The sequence below is a fragment of the Gopherus flavomarginatus genome, chromosome 25 (genome assembly GCF_025201925.1).
Source record: "Gopherus flavomarginatus isolate rGopFla2 chromosome 25, rGopFla2.mat.asm, whole genome shotgun sequence".
NCBI lineage: Eukaryota > Metazoa > Chordata > Testudines > Testudinidae > Gopherus > Gopherus flavomarginatus.
In genome coordinates, this window is record NC_066641.1 from 7805568 (window position 1) to 7823440 (window position 17873).

The following is a 17873-nucleotide window of genomic DNA, read 5'->3' on the forward strand; positions in this document are numbered from 1 at the left end:
GGGAATTGAAAGAGGGCAGGTCAGAGCAGGGGCCCTGCCCAACCCAGGCTGTTCAAAAATCCCTGTGCTCTTTTCCTGGTGGAGAGTGGACAAGGTGTGACTTGTCCAAAGTCCTACTGGAAGTCAGTAGCGGAGTCAGGACTAGAACTCAGGAGCCCCGATTCCCAGTCTCCTGCTCTCACCACTAGACCCCACTCCCTCTGAAAGCCAGGGAGCCCTCCCCCAAGGCCTGGTTCCCAATTTCGCTGGCTCTAACCTCTACATCCTACAGGAACTGCCCCAAGCCAGCTTCCTACGGGAACACAGATTCCTAGAGTCCAAGGCCAGAAGGGACCATTGCGATCACCTTGCCTGAGCTGCGTGACGCAGGCCAGAGAACTCCTCCCAAGGAATTCCAAGAGCAGAGGGTTTAGAACCACATCCAGTCTGGATTTAAGTATCACCAGGGATGGAGAATCCACTTGGTAAGTTGTTCCAGTGGAGAATTACCCTAAACGTACGCCTTGTTTCCCGTGTAAATTGCTCCAGCTCCATTGTGGCTGATCACCGCAGAATGCAGGCTGGGGGGTTAGATCAAGGAGCTGGGAGGCAGGATGCTGGGGTTCCATTTCCAGGTTCACCTCTAAATTCCCAGGCCTCTCATACCAGCCCCTCCCTCTTGCAGACAGGTGCTAGGGTCTTCCTCCAACCCCAGGTGTCTACTAATAGGTAACTTCTGCCTCCCAGCCCTTCCAAAGGCGGTTTGCCTTTCCCTCCACCGACCCGCTACCCGTGGGCTTACCCAATGGCCCCCAGGGCTCTCCTTCTTGCTTCCCCTCCCCCAGCCTCTGGGAATCCGAGCTCAGGCTGATCTCCACCGACAGCTGATCCGTGCTCATGAAGCTGTGCCTGCGAGAGACAGCGCCGTTACTCCCGGCCCGGAGGAGCCTGAGCAGCATTCAAAACCCCACCGCCGGCGCATCCCCCCCAGGAGTTCCTGCGGCCGCTGGTGACTGTGTCAGAGGGTCTTTCAGTTCCCATGGTGCGCTGCAAATTCTCCTGGAGCCCTGTGCGCTGGGGAGCTGGGTGCCTCTGGAGTCCCCACTGCGCTTGGCGGGGTCGCATTGCTCCGGGAGCAGCCTGGGAACCAAGACATAGGCCCTGATCCAGGCAAGCACACACTTCATTTTACGCATGGCTGCAGCGGGGCAGCTCTCAGGCAGTAGGTCACCGCAGCGCAGCTGGGCCCCATTGCCCGGTCTCTGCTAACTGGGAGCGGAAGCACGTCTGTCCAGAGGGTGAGATTATCAATCTCCCGATCCCACTGCCCCCAGCAGACAGCTCGCAGCCTGCCCGAGAGGCAATGGCAACACACCGCTGGGGTGGGGAGCATGGGGAGTCCTGGAAGGGAGACATCCTGAGCTGGGTATCTTACCCTATTCACCCCACATCTGTCCATCCAACCACACCTCTATCTAGGCTCCTCCCTCCGTCTGACCCTCCATCCTTCCACCCGTCTAGGCTCCTCCCTCCCTGTCTGACCCTCCATCCTTCCATCCGTCTAGGCTCCTCCCTCCGTCTGACCCTCCATCCTTCCATCTGTCTAGGCTCCTCCCTCCCTGTCTGACCCGCCATCCTTCCATCCGTCTAGGCTCCTCCCTCCGTCTGACCCTCCATCCTTCCTTCTGTCTAGGCTCCTCCCTCCCTGTCTGACCCGCCATCCTTCCACCCGTCTAGGCTCCTCCCTCCGTCTGACCCTCCATCCTTCCTTCCGTCTAGGCTCCTCCCTCCGTCTGACCCTCCATCCTTCCATCCGTCTAGGCTCCTCCCTCCCTGTCTGACCCGCCATCCTTCCATCCGTCTAGGCTCCCCCCTCCCTGTCTGACCCACCATCCTTCCATCCATCTAGGCTCCTCCCTCCCTGTCTGACCCTCCATCCTTCCATCTGTCTAGGCTCCCCCCTCCCTGTCTGACCCTCCATCCTTCCATCCGTTTAGGCTCCCCCCTCCCTGTCTGACCCTCCATTCTTCCATCCGTCTAGGCTCCCCGCTCCCTGTCCCTCCATCCTTCCATCCATCTAGGCTCCCCCCTCCCTGTCTGACCCGCCATCCTTCCATCCATCTAGGCTCCCCCCTCCCTGTCTGACCCTCCATCCTTCCATCTGTCTAGGCTCCTCCCTCTGTCTGACCCTCCATCCTTCCATCCGTCTAGGCCAGAGGTTCTGAAACTGGGGGTCAGGACCCTTCATGGGGGTCGCGAGGTCATTACATGGGGGGTTGTGAGCTGACAATCTCCACCTCAAACCCCACTTGCCTCCAGCATTTATTATGGTGTTAAATATATAAACAAGTGTTTTTAATTTATAAGGGGGGCCAGGGGCGGCTCCAGGCACCAGCACACCAAGCGCGTGAGGGCGGCAGTCAGGCTGCCTTCGGCAGCATGCCTGCAGGAGGTCTGCCGGTCCCGCGGTTTTGGCGGCAATTCAGCGGCAGATATAGAGCTGCCCCTGTGGGGGGGTTGCATTCAGAGACTTGCGATATGAAAGGGATCGTCAGTAAAAAAGTTTGAGACCCACTGATCTAGGCTCCTCCCTCCCTGTCTGACCCTCCATCCTTCCAGGCTCCTCCCTCCATCTGACCATCCATCCGTCTAGGCTCCTCTCTGTCTAAATATCTAGACTCGTCTCTCTCTCTCTCTCTCTCTCACACACACACACACACACACACACACACACTTAATTTTAAGGGGTTAATTAACCACTGGAACAACTTATCAGGGGACATGTTGGATTCTCCATTGCTTGAAGTCATTAAATCAAACCTGGAAATCTTTCTGAAAGCTCTGCTCCAGCTCAGCCACCAGATAGGGGTTTGATGACCACACACAGGGCGAGGGTCTCCTGTCCTGCAGGAGGTCAGGCTAAATGGCCATAATGGTCCCATCTGGCCTAACAGTCTCAGAGGCTCTCTCTGGTGTTTGTCAGGCCCCAGGCTCCTTGGCCTCCATCCCTGGATGACTAGACCAGCCCCTGAGTTACCCCCGGGCTGGGAAGGATGTTGGAACACACCAGCCAGGCCTCTGGTTTGGGATGCCACTTCTCTCCTCTGCTGGCAGGAGATGGGGTTGCTGGCTCTGGGCTATACCCCCCACCCAACTCCCCTATCCCTTCCCAGGGGAGCAGGGTTTTTACAAGCTTCAGGGCCATGGAGTCGGATAAAACCCGAACCAGCCTGAAGGTTCCTCCAAAATGGAGACCAGATCCCAGCACTGGAGCTGTGGCTGGTTTCAGAGAACGTCCGGCTCTTGCCTCCTCCTCACTGTTCGGCACAGTGAGCTATTCTCCCCTCTCCCCTGCATGGACACACACATACCCACACACACCCCTCTCCTCGGGAACCCAGCACACTCATGCAGCCTTGGCAGATGGCTCAGAACAGCATCTGAAGGTGGAAGGTTCATAGGAAGCAGCTCCTGCCTCCTCGAGCATCTCCTCTTGCTGCCCTGCATGCTGCCCCCCACCCGGACCCGGGCCCGGCTCCTCGGTGTCTCCTCCCTGGGGATTCACCTCCTGTACAGCTTGGCGTCTGACCCGCTCTCGTTCCCACTGAGGGTCCCCAGCGACGGCCACTGGTTCACCAGCGGCGTGGCCATCTCCTTGGAGAGCTGGGTGTTCTCACAGGGGATCAGGCCCGTCCTGGAGGCAGAGGAGGAGGAGGGGAGGCTGTGATGTGCAGCGGGCCAGGGCCTGCCCCAAGAGACGGGGCCAGGAACACAGAGCCCTACTCTGCTCCCAGCAAGGCTAGCAGCCACATACTACGTGGCAGGGAGGGAACTCTGGGGCAGAGGGAACTGATGTGGGGGAGGAAAGGAGAGAGCTCCTGCCTGCATGGGGCAGAGGGAGCTTGGGGGGAGGAAGAGGAGGAGAGAGCTCCTCCCCCCGTGGGCCAGGAGGAGCTGATGGGGGAGAGAGAGCCCCTTCCCGTATGGGGCACAAGGAGCTTGAGGGGAGGAGAGAGCCTCTCCCAGTGTGGGGCAGAGGAAGCTTGGGGGGAGGGGAGGAGAGTGCCCCTCCCTGCATGGGGCAGGGTTTTTCTGATGGACTCACAGTTGCTCCTGCAGTTCCAGGATGACGCCCTCCAGCTCCTTCTTCTCCAGCTGGTTCTGCACCTTCACCTCCTCCAGCCTCATCTGTAGACGCTTGTTCTCCGCCTCCAGGTCCTTCAGCTGGGATTCCCGGAGCCGCACCAGCTCCTCCAGGTACCCCTGGGGCACAGGCAGGGATCAGGCCTGGCGGGGCGGGGCAGGGCAGGCCTTGCACTGGCTGCAGTGAGGAGCGAGCTCGCTGGTGGGGGCTGGGCTGGGGATGCACAACTGTGGGTGTGGCACACTGTGCCCAGGCCAGCTCTGCCAGGGGAGGGATCTGGCAGCAGGGACAGATAGAGGATGCATGCCAGGATCACCCCCGTGGAGGCTGCAGCACTCCTGGAGCAGCAGCCTCCACCCCAGGCAGCAGAGCTGGGGCCGAATGGCCTGGAGGGGAAGCGTGAGCACCATTCTGCTGGGGAGGGAGCAGGTGGGTGCGGGGGCCGGCCAGGGTCACTGGTGCTGCTGGGAGTAGGAGCTGCCATGCAGGATGCAGCAGGGCTCTCCCGGGGTTACTTGTCTCTGCTTCAACACCAGGGGCTGGATGAGATAACCTCCTGAGGTCCCTTCCAGCCCCACATATCTAGGAGGAAGGCTCAAAACCAAACCCCCCACCCCCAATCCGCACCCCGCCCCAGCCTGATGCCCGGGTACCTTCTGCGCATACACGATGCGGAACTTCTGCTCCATCTTACGCCACTTGTTGTACCAGCTGTCCTCGTCGGTGACCAGCAGCTGGTAGGGGTGCTCGGGGGAGCTCTCCTCGCTCGTGCTGCTCTCCATGCTCCTCCGGTCCTCCTCGTCACTCAGGTAATCGTAGCTGCCCAGAGAACCAGGGGCTCAGCAGGAGAAGTTAGCTCCCTGTCTGCCCCGACTTGGCGGGGAGGGCCAGGGGGGTCCTGGGAGCAGGAGTGAGGCTCAGCGAGTGGAGAGAGGCACGAAACCCACAGAATGGCACAGCTCTGAGTCGTTGTCTGGGCTGATTTTCTCCCCTGGGCAGCAGGAGAATTGCCTGACTGGACGGCTTGGCAAGGACCGGGGAGTGAGTGAAAGTGTTGGAGGGGCCCGAGGAGACACTAAAGAACATGGCAGTGTTGCCAGCTAATAAGAGCTCTCCGCTGTGGCAAGCGGATCAGAGCTGGGTTTTGGAGCCAAAGCCCCGGACCCCTGGGTTCCAGCCCAGATGTGCCTCTTCTGGGCTTTAGCGCAGCAAATGGAATCACGGTAATAGGGACAGAGCCTGGCACTTTGCCATCCTGCAGAGGCCGGACTGAGCTCCCTTCACTGTGCTGCACGGGGAGCTGCCCAGAGCATCCCGACGGCCCTGTCCGTTCGGGAAAGATCTCGTGGTGCTTTTTCCTAATGGTTTGCCCCATTGTCCCTGGGGGCATTTTTGCTTCCTTCCTCCCCCAGGCCTGTGCTGAGTGGTAGGCGGGTTCCCTCAGCCCAGAGGCGCTGCCATGTGAAGCACTCTGGGAGCTCTGGAGAGACAGAAATGTAACCCAGTAGGTCAGCCTTGCCCCTAAATCACTTCCTCTGGCCCACCGAATCCCTGCCATGGCTCTAGCCTATGGAGTGCTCAGAGCTGTGTGCCCAGCAACGTCGCTCCAGCGAGGCACTATCTCCTTCCTGCCTCGAGACACCCTGAAACAGCGCTGGCCTGATTATTAATCGCATTGTGCCTAAGGACCGGCCCTGACGGGGCCCCTTGTGTTAGGGGCTGTACAAACACAGAGAAAGTCCCTGTCCCAAAGAGCGTATTGGCGGTCACAGCGCTTTGAATCTCCTGATTCGCCCGTTGCTCTCTGTCGCCCCCTAGTGCTCTCTCTGCATCGCTCTTTCCCATGGTTCTCCTGGCCGCTGAATGTGCCAGCTCTTGTTTTTCCAGGCTGAAATCCAACTGTTCTCTCTCTTGACCCCTTGGGACTATTTCTCTGCATCTCCTCTCAGTTTGCAATACTCACTGACCTGCTCTTCAGTGCCTCTCCTAGGTGCTGGGTAGATGTATGTGATGGCGCCGTAGCAATGGGCACTGTGTCTTCTCAGCGGCCCCTAGCGAGAGCGTTTGTGGTGCTTCGTACAGGAAACGGGACTACATTTACCCAGAATCCTTAGTGACAAGGTAGGTATCGGCTTGGGAATACAAGCCTGGGGGTTCTTAGTTGCATGATGCAGTTACGCAATTGCAGACCCTCCTGGCGGGGGGTTTCAGCTGTGATAACTACAGGCGTCAGGACGCAGTATCCCCTCCATGTGCAGTGATGCACAGTGGGAGGGGCAAAGGGCTGTACAAATCTATCTACGTAACAACAAAGCGACCTGGAGTCAATAGGAGAGGGAGGCTGGTCTTAGCACCCAACTGACTAACCTCCCATAAGACAGACAGACATGGTCTAGTGCCTACCACCACCATCTGGGACTCAGGAGACCTAGGTTCCTTGCCCAGATCTGCTGTGGGCAAGTCACTTCCACTCACTGGGCCTCTACTTTCCCCTCCCACCACTTGTCTGTTTGATTGTAAGCTCCTTGGGGCAGGGACTGCCTCTTACCAGGCGTCTGTGCAGCACTCAGCACCCTGGGGCCCTGACCCTGGTTGAGGTCTGTCGGTGCCACTAATGGGAGCTGAGCTTATTGGGTGGATGATACAGTAGCTGTTACCTCTGTGTAAACTTCAGATACGGGGTGTAGTCAATGACCACAGGGGTTTTCCCATCCATTACTTCCCCTTTCAAGCAGAAACTGAAAGACACAATGAGAAAAAGGAGTTCAGGCAAAACCGATCAATCAGCACTGCCCCAGAACTCCTGGGGTCAGAGCCGGAAACATTTTCCTGTGGATCTAACTACCCTGACACTTTTCTTGGGGTACCCGGGACTGAGAGTCACCGTCTTTTTCCCTGATGCCTGGGCCTGGCTGGGCATCAGCTGCCTAATATCACCAGCCGGTCAGCCATTCACGTCCTCTCCTCTGGTGTATCCCAGCCCTGTCTTTGCCTGGCAAGATCACCAGAAGTGCACCCCAGCCCCTGAGCCCTCTTGAAGCGTTCCTGGGACACCCAGCCCCTGGTTACTCACAGAAATCCCAGATCTGCCCCCAAAGGAACAGTGTACCCCGGTTTAACCTTAGATCGCTGCTCTTGTATGGCATGCAGCACATATAACAAAACCAGAAAAGGTTTATTTAAGACAGACTAGAGGTTCCACCAGAGAACAAGAGCGGGAGAGAGAAACAAAGGGTTACAATACATAACAAATCACAGAACATGCACTAGGGCCTACACTTAATCACTTTCTTTCCTAGTTAATACAATAGGTTCCACCCCCCATCCCAAAGTTCAGTCTGCTGCAGAGCTGGTTGGCTTCCCAGGACGCACAGGCCAATCTTTTGTGAAACACTCCGCTCAAGAAGAGGGCTCCTCAGTGAAAGGATGCGGAGGGTCTTTGTCCACCCTGTGAAACATCAAACCAGCCTTTTGTCTTTTACCTCCATGGGGGTCTGGATTGTTTGCAGTTGTCTTTGGTGGCTTTCCATTGATTGCTCTAGTGTGGTCTGGAGGCTCCAGCTCAGGACAGTTGGGGGCTATTCCTAGTTTTGTCACTAAGCCTGTTGTATGACATTGGGTGAGGCAGTGGGACCTAGTGGATAAAACACCCCACTGGGAGTCATGGGAGCTGTTGGGTGAGCGTGTGCAAGTTGTTCTTTGTGCCTCAGTGTCCCCATCTGTGAAATGGGGGTAATGATTGCTCTAGGCAAGAGTAGACAACTGAAACTTGCATTATGGCTCCGGCTGACCAGGGATGGGTGACAACCCCCTCCTGCTTGAATGGGCTGTCTCATAGGATTCCCCGCTGACGATAAGGCATAGTTTTCAATGTAGCTATATCATTCCTTAAGGGTGGCACCCGTACACACAACTCACAATGGTCATGAGTCTTGGCAAGTCACAAGCTTTCAGTGGAGACCTCACACGCTACCCTTCTTGGATAAATACCATGAAAGTGGTGTGGTGAGTGTGTCAGGTCTGAGGCAGGAACTGCTTGTAGAGAACAGCAGAGCTTTTGCCCATTGGTACCAACAGGCCTCTGTGCAACCTACTCAAACCTCTCCCACTGTAGAGGATGGTGCAAGAACAGTGAATATGGGGGGAACTCCCAGCTACTGCAGTACCAGCCTCTCCCAGCAGGGGGTGCTATGGGGGGTGGGGTGGGGTGCAGGAGCACTGGCTGTGGGGGGAGATCCCTGCTGCTCCAGTACCGACATTCCCTAGCAGGGTGTGCAATAGGAGACAGTGTAGGTGAGGACACACATACCGTGTCCTTAGTCCGGAGCAGGAAGCCAGGTAGCAGTGGGGGGGCTGGAAGGGTCTAGCCAGACCAGTTCAGCCATTTCCAAGAAAGAGGCCAGAAGAAAATACATTGGTTTTGCCAATGTTAAAAAATGCTGGTGACCTCTTTGAAAAGCTCTTGCAACCCCGTACTTTGGTGCAGGGACACGAAATGCAGCCGGGCCATGGGCCCAGGTGGCAGGGATGGACCTTTTGCCCCTTCGGTGAAAATCCATCCAGATTTGGCCCAGTGATAAGCTTTTGACGAAGTGCAGTTCACGAATGTGGCGTACAGAATGATTAGATCTGAGCAGCTCAATTCCACAGAGATTCCATCCGCGCTGGGCACGGCAGGGCCGCAGGACTTTCCTCGCCCTTGCAGCTGTGGGTCCAGGCCATGTCTATGCTCTAGGGATTATTTGGGGGAAGCTCCCTGGCTTGTGTTTGCAGGGGGTCAGATGAGGATGGTCCCGTCTGGCCTTGGAATCTCTGAACTGAGAGCAGGGAGCCAGGGTCTCAGAGACCGTCCTGCTTGACCCCAGGCATAGAGGAGCACATTGCGGGACAAGAACCAGACCTGCAGGGTGGGGTGGATTGGGACCAGGAGCCTGGGGACAAGGAACCTGGCTGGGACGGCAGGCTGGTTGTGAGGTGGAGAGAGAAGCCAGGAAGTTGGGGGGGGGACAGAGACTGGGAACCAGTGGGGCAGAGGGAAGGAGGTGAGGTGGGGAGACAGATCTGACAGGGATCTGAGGTGAAGGGGGAGAACTGGGACTGGCTGGGCAAAGAAACTGGACCAAGGAGCTGAGGGAGGAAGGGCAGGACACAGATTAGGCAAGGAGCTCAGGGAGGAAGGTTGGGAGCCAGTGGGGACTGGGAATGTGGCGGTGACTGGAGACCGGGGGGGTGGGTGGGAGAGATCAGATGAGGTGCTGGGAGGGAGGAAATTAGGACTGGCTGGGCAAACGCACTGCACAGAAGGAACTAGGAGAGGAAACTGGGAATGGCTGGGCAAGGAGACAGGTACTGAGAGTGCGGGAGAGACTGGGACTGGGGTGAGGAACCTAGAGGGATGAGACTAGGACGTGCTAGGCAGGAAGACTGGGGCTGGGATGGAAGGCCTGAGGAGCAGAGACAGACTGGCTCAGGGAGGAGAATGGGAGAGAGAGAAGGAGCTAGGGTGGGGAATAGGCAGGACAGGGGCATGTTGGAGAGGACAGGGCAGATGGAGTCATACTTGTGGGGGAGGACAGGCAGAAGAGTCTTTTCCCATTAGAGCACACTGCCCTCCAGGGCCTGGAATGGAACCCAAGATGCCCGAGTTTCACCATTCCTCCATTGTCAGCAAATATCTGTGAAACCCACTGGGAAATTATCCCGTCTCACTACAGTGCAGCTATATAGAGAGGATAACAACCTACTATTGCTGTCAGTTACGCTGGTAACTCAAGTTGGAGAGATCTGTGCGGTGGATCTAAAGGTTCCCACTTGCTGATGACTCACGGGGGTGTCAGATCTGTCTCCCCACATCAACTCCTTCCCTCTGCCCCACTGGTTCCCAGTCGCTTTCCCAAGCAGTCTCAGTTTCCCTCCTCTGCCCCCCACGCCAACTTCCACAGGCAGCACCATTATTAAAGCTACAAAGTCAAGCACTCCAATATTAGGGAATGCCAGAATTCAGGTTGCCTGTACAACCTTCGTTCAGCCCACTTGGGCACACAAGTGATGCTGTAGTCTTTAATTAGATGATCACACTGTTTTTTCCAGTGCACGGGGCCTGCTCTGGGGTTGAACCAGAGTTTTGCAGCAAAGGAGGCTGTGGTGTGTAGGGGCCCTGCCTCACTGGTTGAGGAAGTTGGAAGGTAGGTAGTGAAGGAGGCAGAGGACTGCAGGAAGGGAAAAGATGGTCTGGTTAAAGGCAAGTGAATGTTGCTCTGGAGAATTAGATTCTGTCCCTTCCACTGCCCTGTTCCTGGTGTGATGCTGAGTGAGTTAATTAATGAAAAACTGGGTTTAAATATGAGATCCTTGTGTTTTTGCAGGGGCCTGACTCAGAACCCTGGGGCTTGAGTTACAGAAGTGCTGGACATTATCAGCTGCAACAAAAAGGCAGTGGGAGCTGCGCTGTGAACATGTAAAGTGCAATCTAATGCCCAATACTCCAAAAAGAATCACATCGTAGGTGTCTCAAAGTGGGCACCCAAAACGACTGGAAAATTTGTGTGCTGCAGTTCCTCAGCTGTAATACGGGGAAAACAACACCCTTCATCCCACCTGGGTGTTGTGAGGATCACACTTGTGAAGTGCTCGGAGGCGTTAGTGGCAAAACACCCAGGAGGAAATGAATAATGCTGTCTTCAGAGCGGGGTTTGAATAGGATGCAGTACGTGGATGTCACCCATTGACTGGGGAGGAGAAAAAATAGCTGATTGATGCTCACTGAATGAGCCAGGGGTCCTGTGAGAAAAATAGCACGAGATCACATCATTAAAGACAACCATAATAAGTACACACAAAGGGGCTGAACTAAGGTTAAACAGGCGATCTTAACTCTGGCATTTCCTAACTTCTTTGCCACCTTAATAACATTCTTTTAATGTAGGTTTGGGGCTGGTTGTTATTTGTAATTCTAATGAAGTCCCTTGTTCAGTGTTTGTAGAAAGTGGGTCTGTGTGCAATTCTTTAGCCCTGGCAGAGGAACCCTGATTGGCTTTGAGCACAGAGTGCCTGGATCTCGATATGAGAAATGTGCATTGTCCCTGTTGGTCAGTCTGTCTCCCTCTGCATTTTCTAAGGTGGTCATTCAGCACTGCTCTAAGTACTGCGCAAGGGGTGCTTTAAAAATACCTCTGAGATTTTGATTCAACATAAGAACAGCCATGCAGAGTCAGGTCAATGGTCCATCTAGCCCAGTATCTTGTCTTCTGACAGTGACTGGTGCCAGATGCTTTAGAGGGAATGAACAGAGCAGCCAACTGAGTGATCCATCCCCTGTTGTCCAATCTCAGCTTCTGGCAGTTGGAGGTTAAGGGACACCCAGAGTATAGGGTTGTGTCCCTGACCATCTTGGCTAATAAGCACATGGAGGATAGGTCCATTGATGGTGAATTCTTTTTTGAACCCAGTTATACTTTTGACCTTCACAACATCCCCTGGCAAGGAGTTCCACAGGTTGACTGTGCATTGTGTGAAGAAATACTTCCTTATCTTTGTTTTAAACCTGCTGCCTATTTATTTCATTGTTCTTGTGTTGCATGAAGGGGTCAATAACGCTTCCTTATTCACTGTCTCCACACCAGTCATGATTTGGTAGCCCTCCATCATACCCTCCTTCAAGAGGAACTGTTCTCAGGCTCCTCCTACCTGAAGTCAATGGCGCTGAGGCCGATTAGCATCCCAGTGAGCACAGTAGACTCCTCTCGCAGCATGATAGCCCCATCGTCATAAAACCTTCTGCAGGGAAGGACAGACACTGTTACCCCTGAGAACACCCAGCACCACCACACATGCTCCCACACAGCCATGCCTGCCCACTGCAACAAGCTCCATGGGGTCTCCCTAGCATCTGTCCATTCACACTCACGCAGCCTTGCCATGGAGACCCAGCCAAGCGCCACCATACGAAGCCCAGGGGTCACACTCACATGCCTGTGCCCCTGCGCTGGCTCGTTAAATCCATCGTAAATGCAAAAGGTGCTGCTCTTACTATGCCGCCCCCCAGGGGAGGCCTGTGCTGCATGTGTCTGAGGCACAGGGTGAGGTGCCTGCATCTCACCTGAGCATTTTCACGGCCTCCCGCACTCCCATACAGGAGGCGAGTGGACTGAGCCAGTGAGGGGCAAGGAGGAGTAGGGATGGGGTCCTCCTTTGCCCCAGGGGGTGGGAAACGTGAGCCACACAGCAGCCCTGCTGCTCCGACCAAGGGGCAGCAATGTATGATGGGGATTTGTAGCCTCCACAGGAAGCCCATCCTGCTACAGTCGTCTATGGATGTGACCTGTAGGCTCTTCCTACCAACACAGCCCCAAGACGGGCAAACACTGGTCTCCCTCAGTCTCGCACCGGCTGTGGGAGAAACGGCCTGTCTGCACCCCAGCCACTCACCTGGTGGTTCTGGTGTCCCTCAGGGCTGTGGTGATGTATTCTGACATACGTTTCTCCATCAGCGCCACGCGGATCCAGGCCCGGCCCTGCGACAGATGAGCCCAGGGCACTGGGTGGTTAGGAGGACCTGCCTCTGGTGTTGACACCCATCCATCCACCCACCTAATCTATCCATTCCCACTGACACCCCTCCATCCATCCAGCACAGGGTGCCCATCACTATAGTCTCTGGGCACTAGCTACTGTCTTGTGACCGTCCCCTTCCAATGTAGCAGACAGACACCTCTCTGGGAAGGATGAGCACAGAGGTTGTTGCCCCATTAGCTGATGCCCCTTTCCAGGTCACCTAAGGGTGGCAGGGGCCCTTTGGCCCAGCAACCCTCTTAGGCCCACTGAGATGGGCTCTCTGCCCTTCCCATGTGTCTGCTGCTTTCCCCCTCCCCTGACAGGACCCGCCCAGCTTGTTGGCTTAGACAGCAGGGAAGCAGCCGCCTGGGCCCTGCCTGACCTTGGCCCTAGAAGTGCTGATATTCTCCATGTTCTCGATGCTGCTGACGCAGTTGTTGGGGACCTTGCTGCAGGCCAGGCGGATGTAATCCCAGAAGCCGCGCTGCCCATCGGAGCTGAACCAACTGACGGGACCTGGGGCAGAGAAGAGGAGATGGCTGGGTTGTGACCAGGAGAGGTCCCTGCAGTCCAGGGGGCCAGCCTGCCTTAAACATTGGCCAGTGCTGGAGGCTCCAGACATCCTACATAGCAGATGCATGCACACAACAGTTGCACACACACACAGTCAATAGGAGTAGACATCTGCCCACCTGGATGCAGACAATTGCACACAAATGTGTCCAACAGTTGTGCACACATTCACGCAACGGATGTGCACAAACATGCACGGAAGTGGACATGTACAAACTTGTGCTTATGGTAGGTGTGTCCACGGGCAGGTCTTCCATTGCAGAAGTGTGTAAACATGATGCATGCACAGGCACGCACACACACACACCCCCGAACGCCCTGCGGGGAGCACAGGCAGTCCAAGCGAGCACACGCACCGTTACCTTTGAAACGGTGACTCAGGATCTGCTCTAGAATGGCAGCAAAGTTGATGAACTCCTCTGATGAATCATCAATGGGTTCCGTGGTGTATTTCTCCAGCAGGGTCTTCACGGAAAATCTACCGGGGTGGGGGTGGAAAATCACAGACAAGTAAGTAGGGGAGGCAGACAAGAGTTTCCTGTGGGGGACCCTCGGGGAGAATCTCTGAAAGCTAGTAAGGAAGTGTGGTCTGGAGGCTCCAGCACTGCCCTGGGACTCAGGACAGTTGGGGGCTATTCCTAGTTTTGCCAGTAAGCCTGTTGTATGACCTTGGGTGAGGCAGTGTGACCTAGTGGATAAAATACCCCACTGGGCATCTTGGGAGCTGGGTTCAATCCCAGGCTGTTGGGTGAGCTTGGGCAAAGTGTTCCCCGTACCTTAATGTCCCCGTCTGTGAAATGGGGGTAATGATACCAACCTCCTTTGTAAAGCACTTGGAGCTCTATTGATGAAAAAAGTGTGATATAAGAACTAGAGGCTACTATTGCTTCTCCCTTTGCCTTGCCTATTTAGCCTGAAAGCGCTTTGAGGGTGGGTCTCTCTCACTACGTGCATGTACAGCTCCTGGCACAATGGAGCCCTGCAGAACACTGATTCACCATCTCCAATTGGGAGCATCCGCATGGGGACACCAGCTCCACACACCCTCCTCCTTGTGTATCTATCATTGCCATGATGTGATTTCATGATCTGTGGTGCAATTCCCTGGTGGAGGAAGCAGTTACACAGCATCTGCGCGTGGACAGAGGCAGCATGCTCTTCTGTGGACAGATGGGCTTCTCCATTGCCCATCTCCAGCTCAGGATCACTCAGCAAAGTGCTTTAGTCACTAATGAATTAGGCCTCCAATTAAAGAGGTCTATTTAACAGATAGGGAAACTGAGGCACAGAACAGGAGAAGTCACTGAGGGTGAAGAAGGGAACTCAGGAGTCCTGCACCCCTCTCCCCATCACTGCGTCACGCTCCCCTTCAGGGCCCAGACTAGAACCCAGGAGTCCTGCATCCAAGACATTTGCTTTCCACTCACATCTGTGATTATTACGGATTACCCTGTCATCAACCCACTCTTTGTGGGCACCTGCAAATGGAGGCCAGTGGTCTGCCAGCAGGAGCGTTCTCCTTCCCCATCACACTGTTTGCCTCTTCTCGCAGCACTGAGGCATCTGCTGTTTCCAGACAGCTCTTCAGACACCTACGCACCCAGCTGTCCTCAGGCCTTCTTAGAGCCGTTTTTCAGCACAGGGCAAGTGGAATCCAGCCTGAGTCCCCTGGGGGGAGTGGAGGAGCATGGAAGGGAGGAGTTGTTCCTGGTTTCAGATGGCATCATTGACATTTCAAAGCCTGCAAAGGGCTTTTGCTAGACTGGTGTCAGTTAGGCACTGAATCAAAGTGACATTGCGAGTGGGAGACGGACACAGACACAGTGTGGGAGGGAGGCCAGTGGGGAAATAGAGCCGGAGACTGGAAGTCAAGCAATTTAGGTTCCTTTTCCAGCTCTGGGAAAATATGCTTTGGTGGGGAGAATAGGGGGCTAGGATCAGGACTCCTGGGTTCCAGTCTCCATTCTGCCCCTGTATGAACCTAGGCAAGTCACTGATGGAGAAACTGAGGCACAGAGAGGTGGAGTGACTCTCCCAAGGTCACCCAGGGAGCCTGTGCAGAGCTGGGACCCAAACCAAGCTGTCCTTAGCCCAGCCCACTCAATCCACCCTTTGCCGAGTCTCATGGCCTTGTGCTTTTCCTTAGAGTGCTGCATAGCATCATCCTGATCTCACAGGGGGGCCGGGTTTTCCTAACCCACGAGAGCCCCTTCCTCATCTCTCCCCCACCTCCACTCCAGCCCAAGGACATCAGACTGCCTTTCACTAGAGCTAGAATACATTGTGGAGGAACAAAGATACTAACAGGATTGGACAATGGAGCTTTTCATCTCAGTCTGCTTGGCCACGCTACTGGAGGCAGCCGCTTGTGTTGCTGAATTAGGGCATCCTTTGTGACACCAGCCCCCCCAAGGAGCCCAGGCCTGAGCTGATCAAACCAATTCTCTAGTGCTCATGGTTGGAGGGAGGAAAGGGGGGAAATGGTGCTTACAGTTAGAGAAACTGACATTAGTAAAAGCAGCAAAATAAGGTGCCACTTCTCCAAGGAGCTGGATGCAACATTAAGTAACTGGTAGCTTTAGCCTGTAATTACACATCAGAGCTGCAGGAGCGCACAGCCCTGCAGAGAACATCCTGCTATTCCCTCCCAGGGAATGGAGTAATTTAGACACCTGCGCCCACATGGGCCCTGTTGATGGCAGTGGGGTGCCCCGGAGGCAGCTGCCTGGATCTAGTTGCAGGCTGAGTGATTTAGGCCCTGATCCAGCAAAGTACTTAAGTGCACACTTAATTTCTAGCATGCGAGTAGCCCCATTGATGTCAATGGGACACTCTGCACGAGTCGAGGGAAGTGCTTGGCTGGATCTCACCAGCACCATTTCTGCAAAAGAAAAGTGGATCTGACTCATCTTAGAGTCCTTTGGCTGTGTTAATAAAAGCAGTAGAGAGAGAACTGGTTGCCCTTAATTGATGTAGGCTTTCAAAAGGTCTTGGACAAGGCCCCTCTCAACGGGGTGTCATGGAGTGAGAGGCAAGGTATTGTCACTGCTTGCAGAGGCAGAAAGCAGAACCAGAATGAGGGGCCAATTTTCATCCTGGGCAAAGGTTAACAGTGGCAGCCTGGAGGTTCTGGCCTGGGTCCTGTGCTGTTGAACTCAAAACATTCAACAGTAGTACAGACATACATGCTCTCTCCCCCTTTTTCCCCCCCAATAGCATTGGGCGACCCTAATCAGAATCCCAGTGCATGGTGTTGGTAAGAGACAATCCATCCCTGGCCCCAAGGTGGGATTTTACAGACACAGGGTGTGAGTGACTTGCCCAAGGTCACACAGACAGTAGCAGAGCTGGGAATAGAAGCCAGTCCTTCTGGCTCCCAGCAGGCCAGTATCCCATTCACTGGACCACACCGATGTTACTATCACATCTATTGTAAGGGCTCCTGGTCTCTTTGACGAGCTACACTATTTCTTACAGATCCTATCGATGTTTGCTTGGTAGCCTCTGCACACACACTCAGGACCGATCCAAGCAGATCTCAGACACAGCCTCTTTAGCATCCCAGGGCAAGAACCCACTCCTCAGCCTTATAACTTAGGAGAGAGAGAAGCCATCTGGCTCCCCCTTCTCATATGCTGTCAGTTAATTCAGTGCAAGGCTGATCGCTCTGGGGAGTGCCCTCCTCTATTGACCCCAGTAGGGTACAACATAGGCCACCCACCCATGTGACCACAAAGGAGCCCCAGTAAGAAAGCATAGCTCAGCCTGGTGACCCACCCAACCCATGGCCCGCATGAGGACCCATTAAAAGCCAATGCAGTGGTTGTGTCTTGGCCATAGGCCCTGGGCTCAGTAGGAACTAGACTGATACTCCTCTCTCCTCTTCAGCAGCCATCAGATAATCACTTCAGACAAATTCTACCACCAGACGTACACATTTTGCAAAGAGGCAACTACCTGGGAAAGCCATCAAACCACAAGGATCACACCCTGCTGGACTCTAACCCAGATGCCTCCTATTGCACCTGGACCCAAGTGTTGAGTTCTGTAGCCCTGGGAGACAAAGGTTTTATTATCCCAATTTTACAGATGAGTAAACAGAGGCAAGGCATGGCCTGGCCAAGGCCCCTCAGCAGGGCTAGAGCCTGGACTGGAATTCAGGAGCATCTACATTGGTACTCCGTTCATTAGTGATTGCAGCATTCCCCAGGCAAGACATTTCTCAGTCCAGCAGTTGTACCACTCCCGTTATTAACAACAAGCAACTGCCCCTGTCAAAAGCAGCTGCCAGTCAAGTGTGAGGCCCAGCTTGAAAATGCGGTGGGGTTGGTTGGGAGGGAGCCAGAAAGATGGTCCCGTTGTGAGTGGACTAACCTGGGACGTGGGAGAGCTGAGTTTGTTTTGCAGCTCTGCTGCAGCTTCCTTGTGCCTTGGGCATGTCACTTAGCCACTCACTGCCTCCATCTTTACTATGAGGAGAACAGCACTGCCCAGCCTCACAGGGACCAGTAAACCTTGGGGGACTCACCTACCACAGTGCCAAGCACAGCCGAAACAGGCAGAACCCTTCCCCAATGACAGTGAAACTGCCCCCACAGGCTCCCAGAGAAGGGTTGGGTGGTTC

At 55.0% G+C, this 17873-nt stretch overlaps 1 protein-coding gene and 1 long non-coding RNA gene across 9 annotated transcripts in view; one reads left to right on the forward strand and one right to left on the reverse strand.

Moving 5' to 3' along the window:
• Positions 1–17873, reverse strand: part of RUNDC3A (RUN domain containing 3A) — a 57298-nt gene that overhangs the window by 31618 nt on the left and 7807 nt on the right. For 4 of the 8 annotated variants that reach the window (XR_007771482.1, XR_007771481.1, XM_050935053.1 and 1 more), the window contains exons 2-11: positions 13612–13727; positions 13059–13192; positions 12551–12636; positions 11810–11899; positions 6781–6861; positions 4777–4942; positions 4085–4242; positions 3545–3673; positions 2712–2883; positions 782–882 (exon numbers count right to left, since the gene is read on the reverse strand). Coding sequence is in view for 6 of the 8 variants with exons in the window: in XM_050935048.1 (XP_050791005.1) it covers positions 782–882; positions 2712–2883; positions 3545–3673; positions 4085–4242; positions 4777–4942; positions 6781–6861; positions 11810–11899; positions 12551–12636; positions 13059–13192; positions 13612–13727 (1233 nt within the window). In the remaining 2 variants the exon portion in view is untranslated. Of the gene's footprint in view, positions 1–781; positions 889–2711; positions 2884–3544; positions 3674–4084; positions 4243–4776; positions 4943–6780; positions 6862–11809; positions 11900–12550; positions 12637–13058; positions 13193–13611; positions 13728–17873 lie in introns of all 8 variants that reach the window. The other 4 variants (XM_050935049.1, XM_050935050.1, XM_050935051.1 and 1 more) reach the window with 4 other exon arrangements.
• LOC127040640 (uncharacterized) lies at positions 4–10789 on the forward strand. Its single transcript, XR_007771483.1, has 4 exons — positions 4–464; positions 4099–4236; positions 6114–6244; positions 10489–10789. It is a non-coding gene; the product is annotated as an uncharacterized LOC127040640 (long non-coding RNA).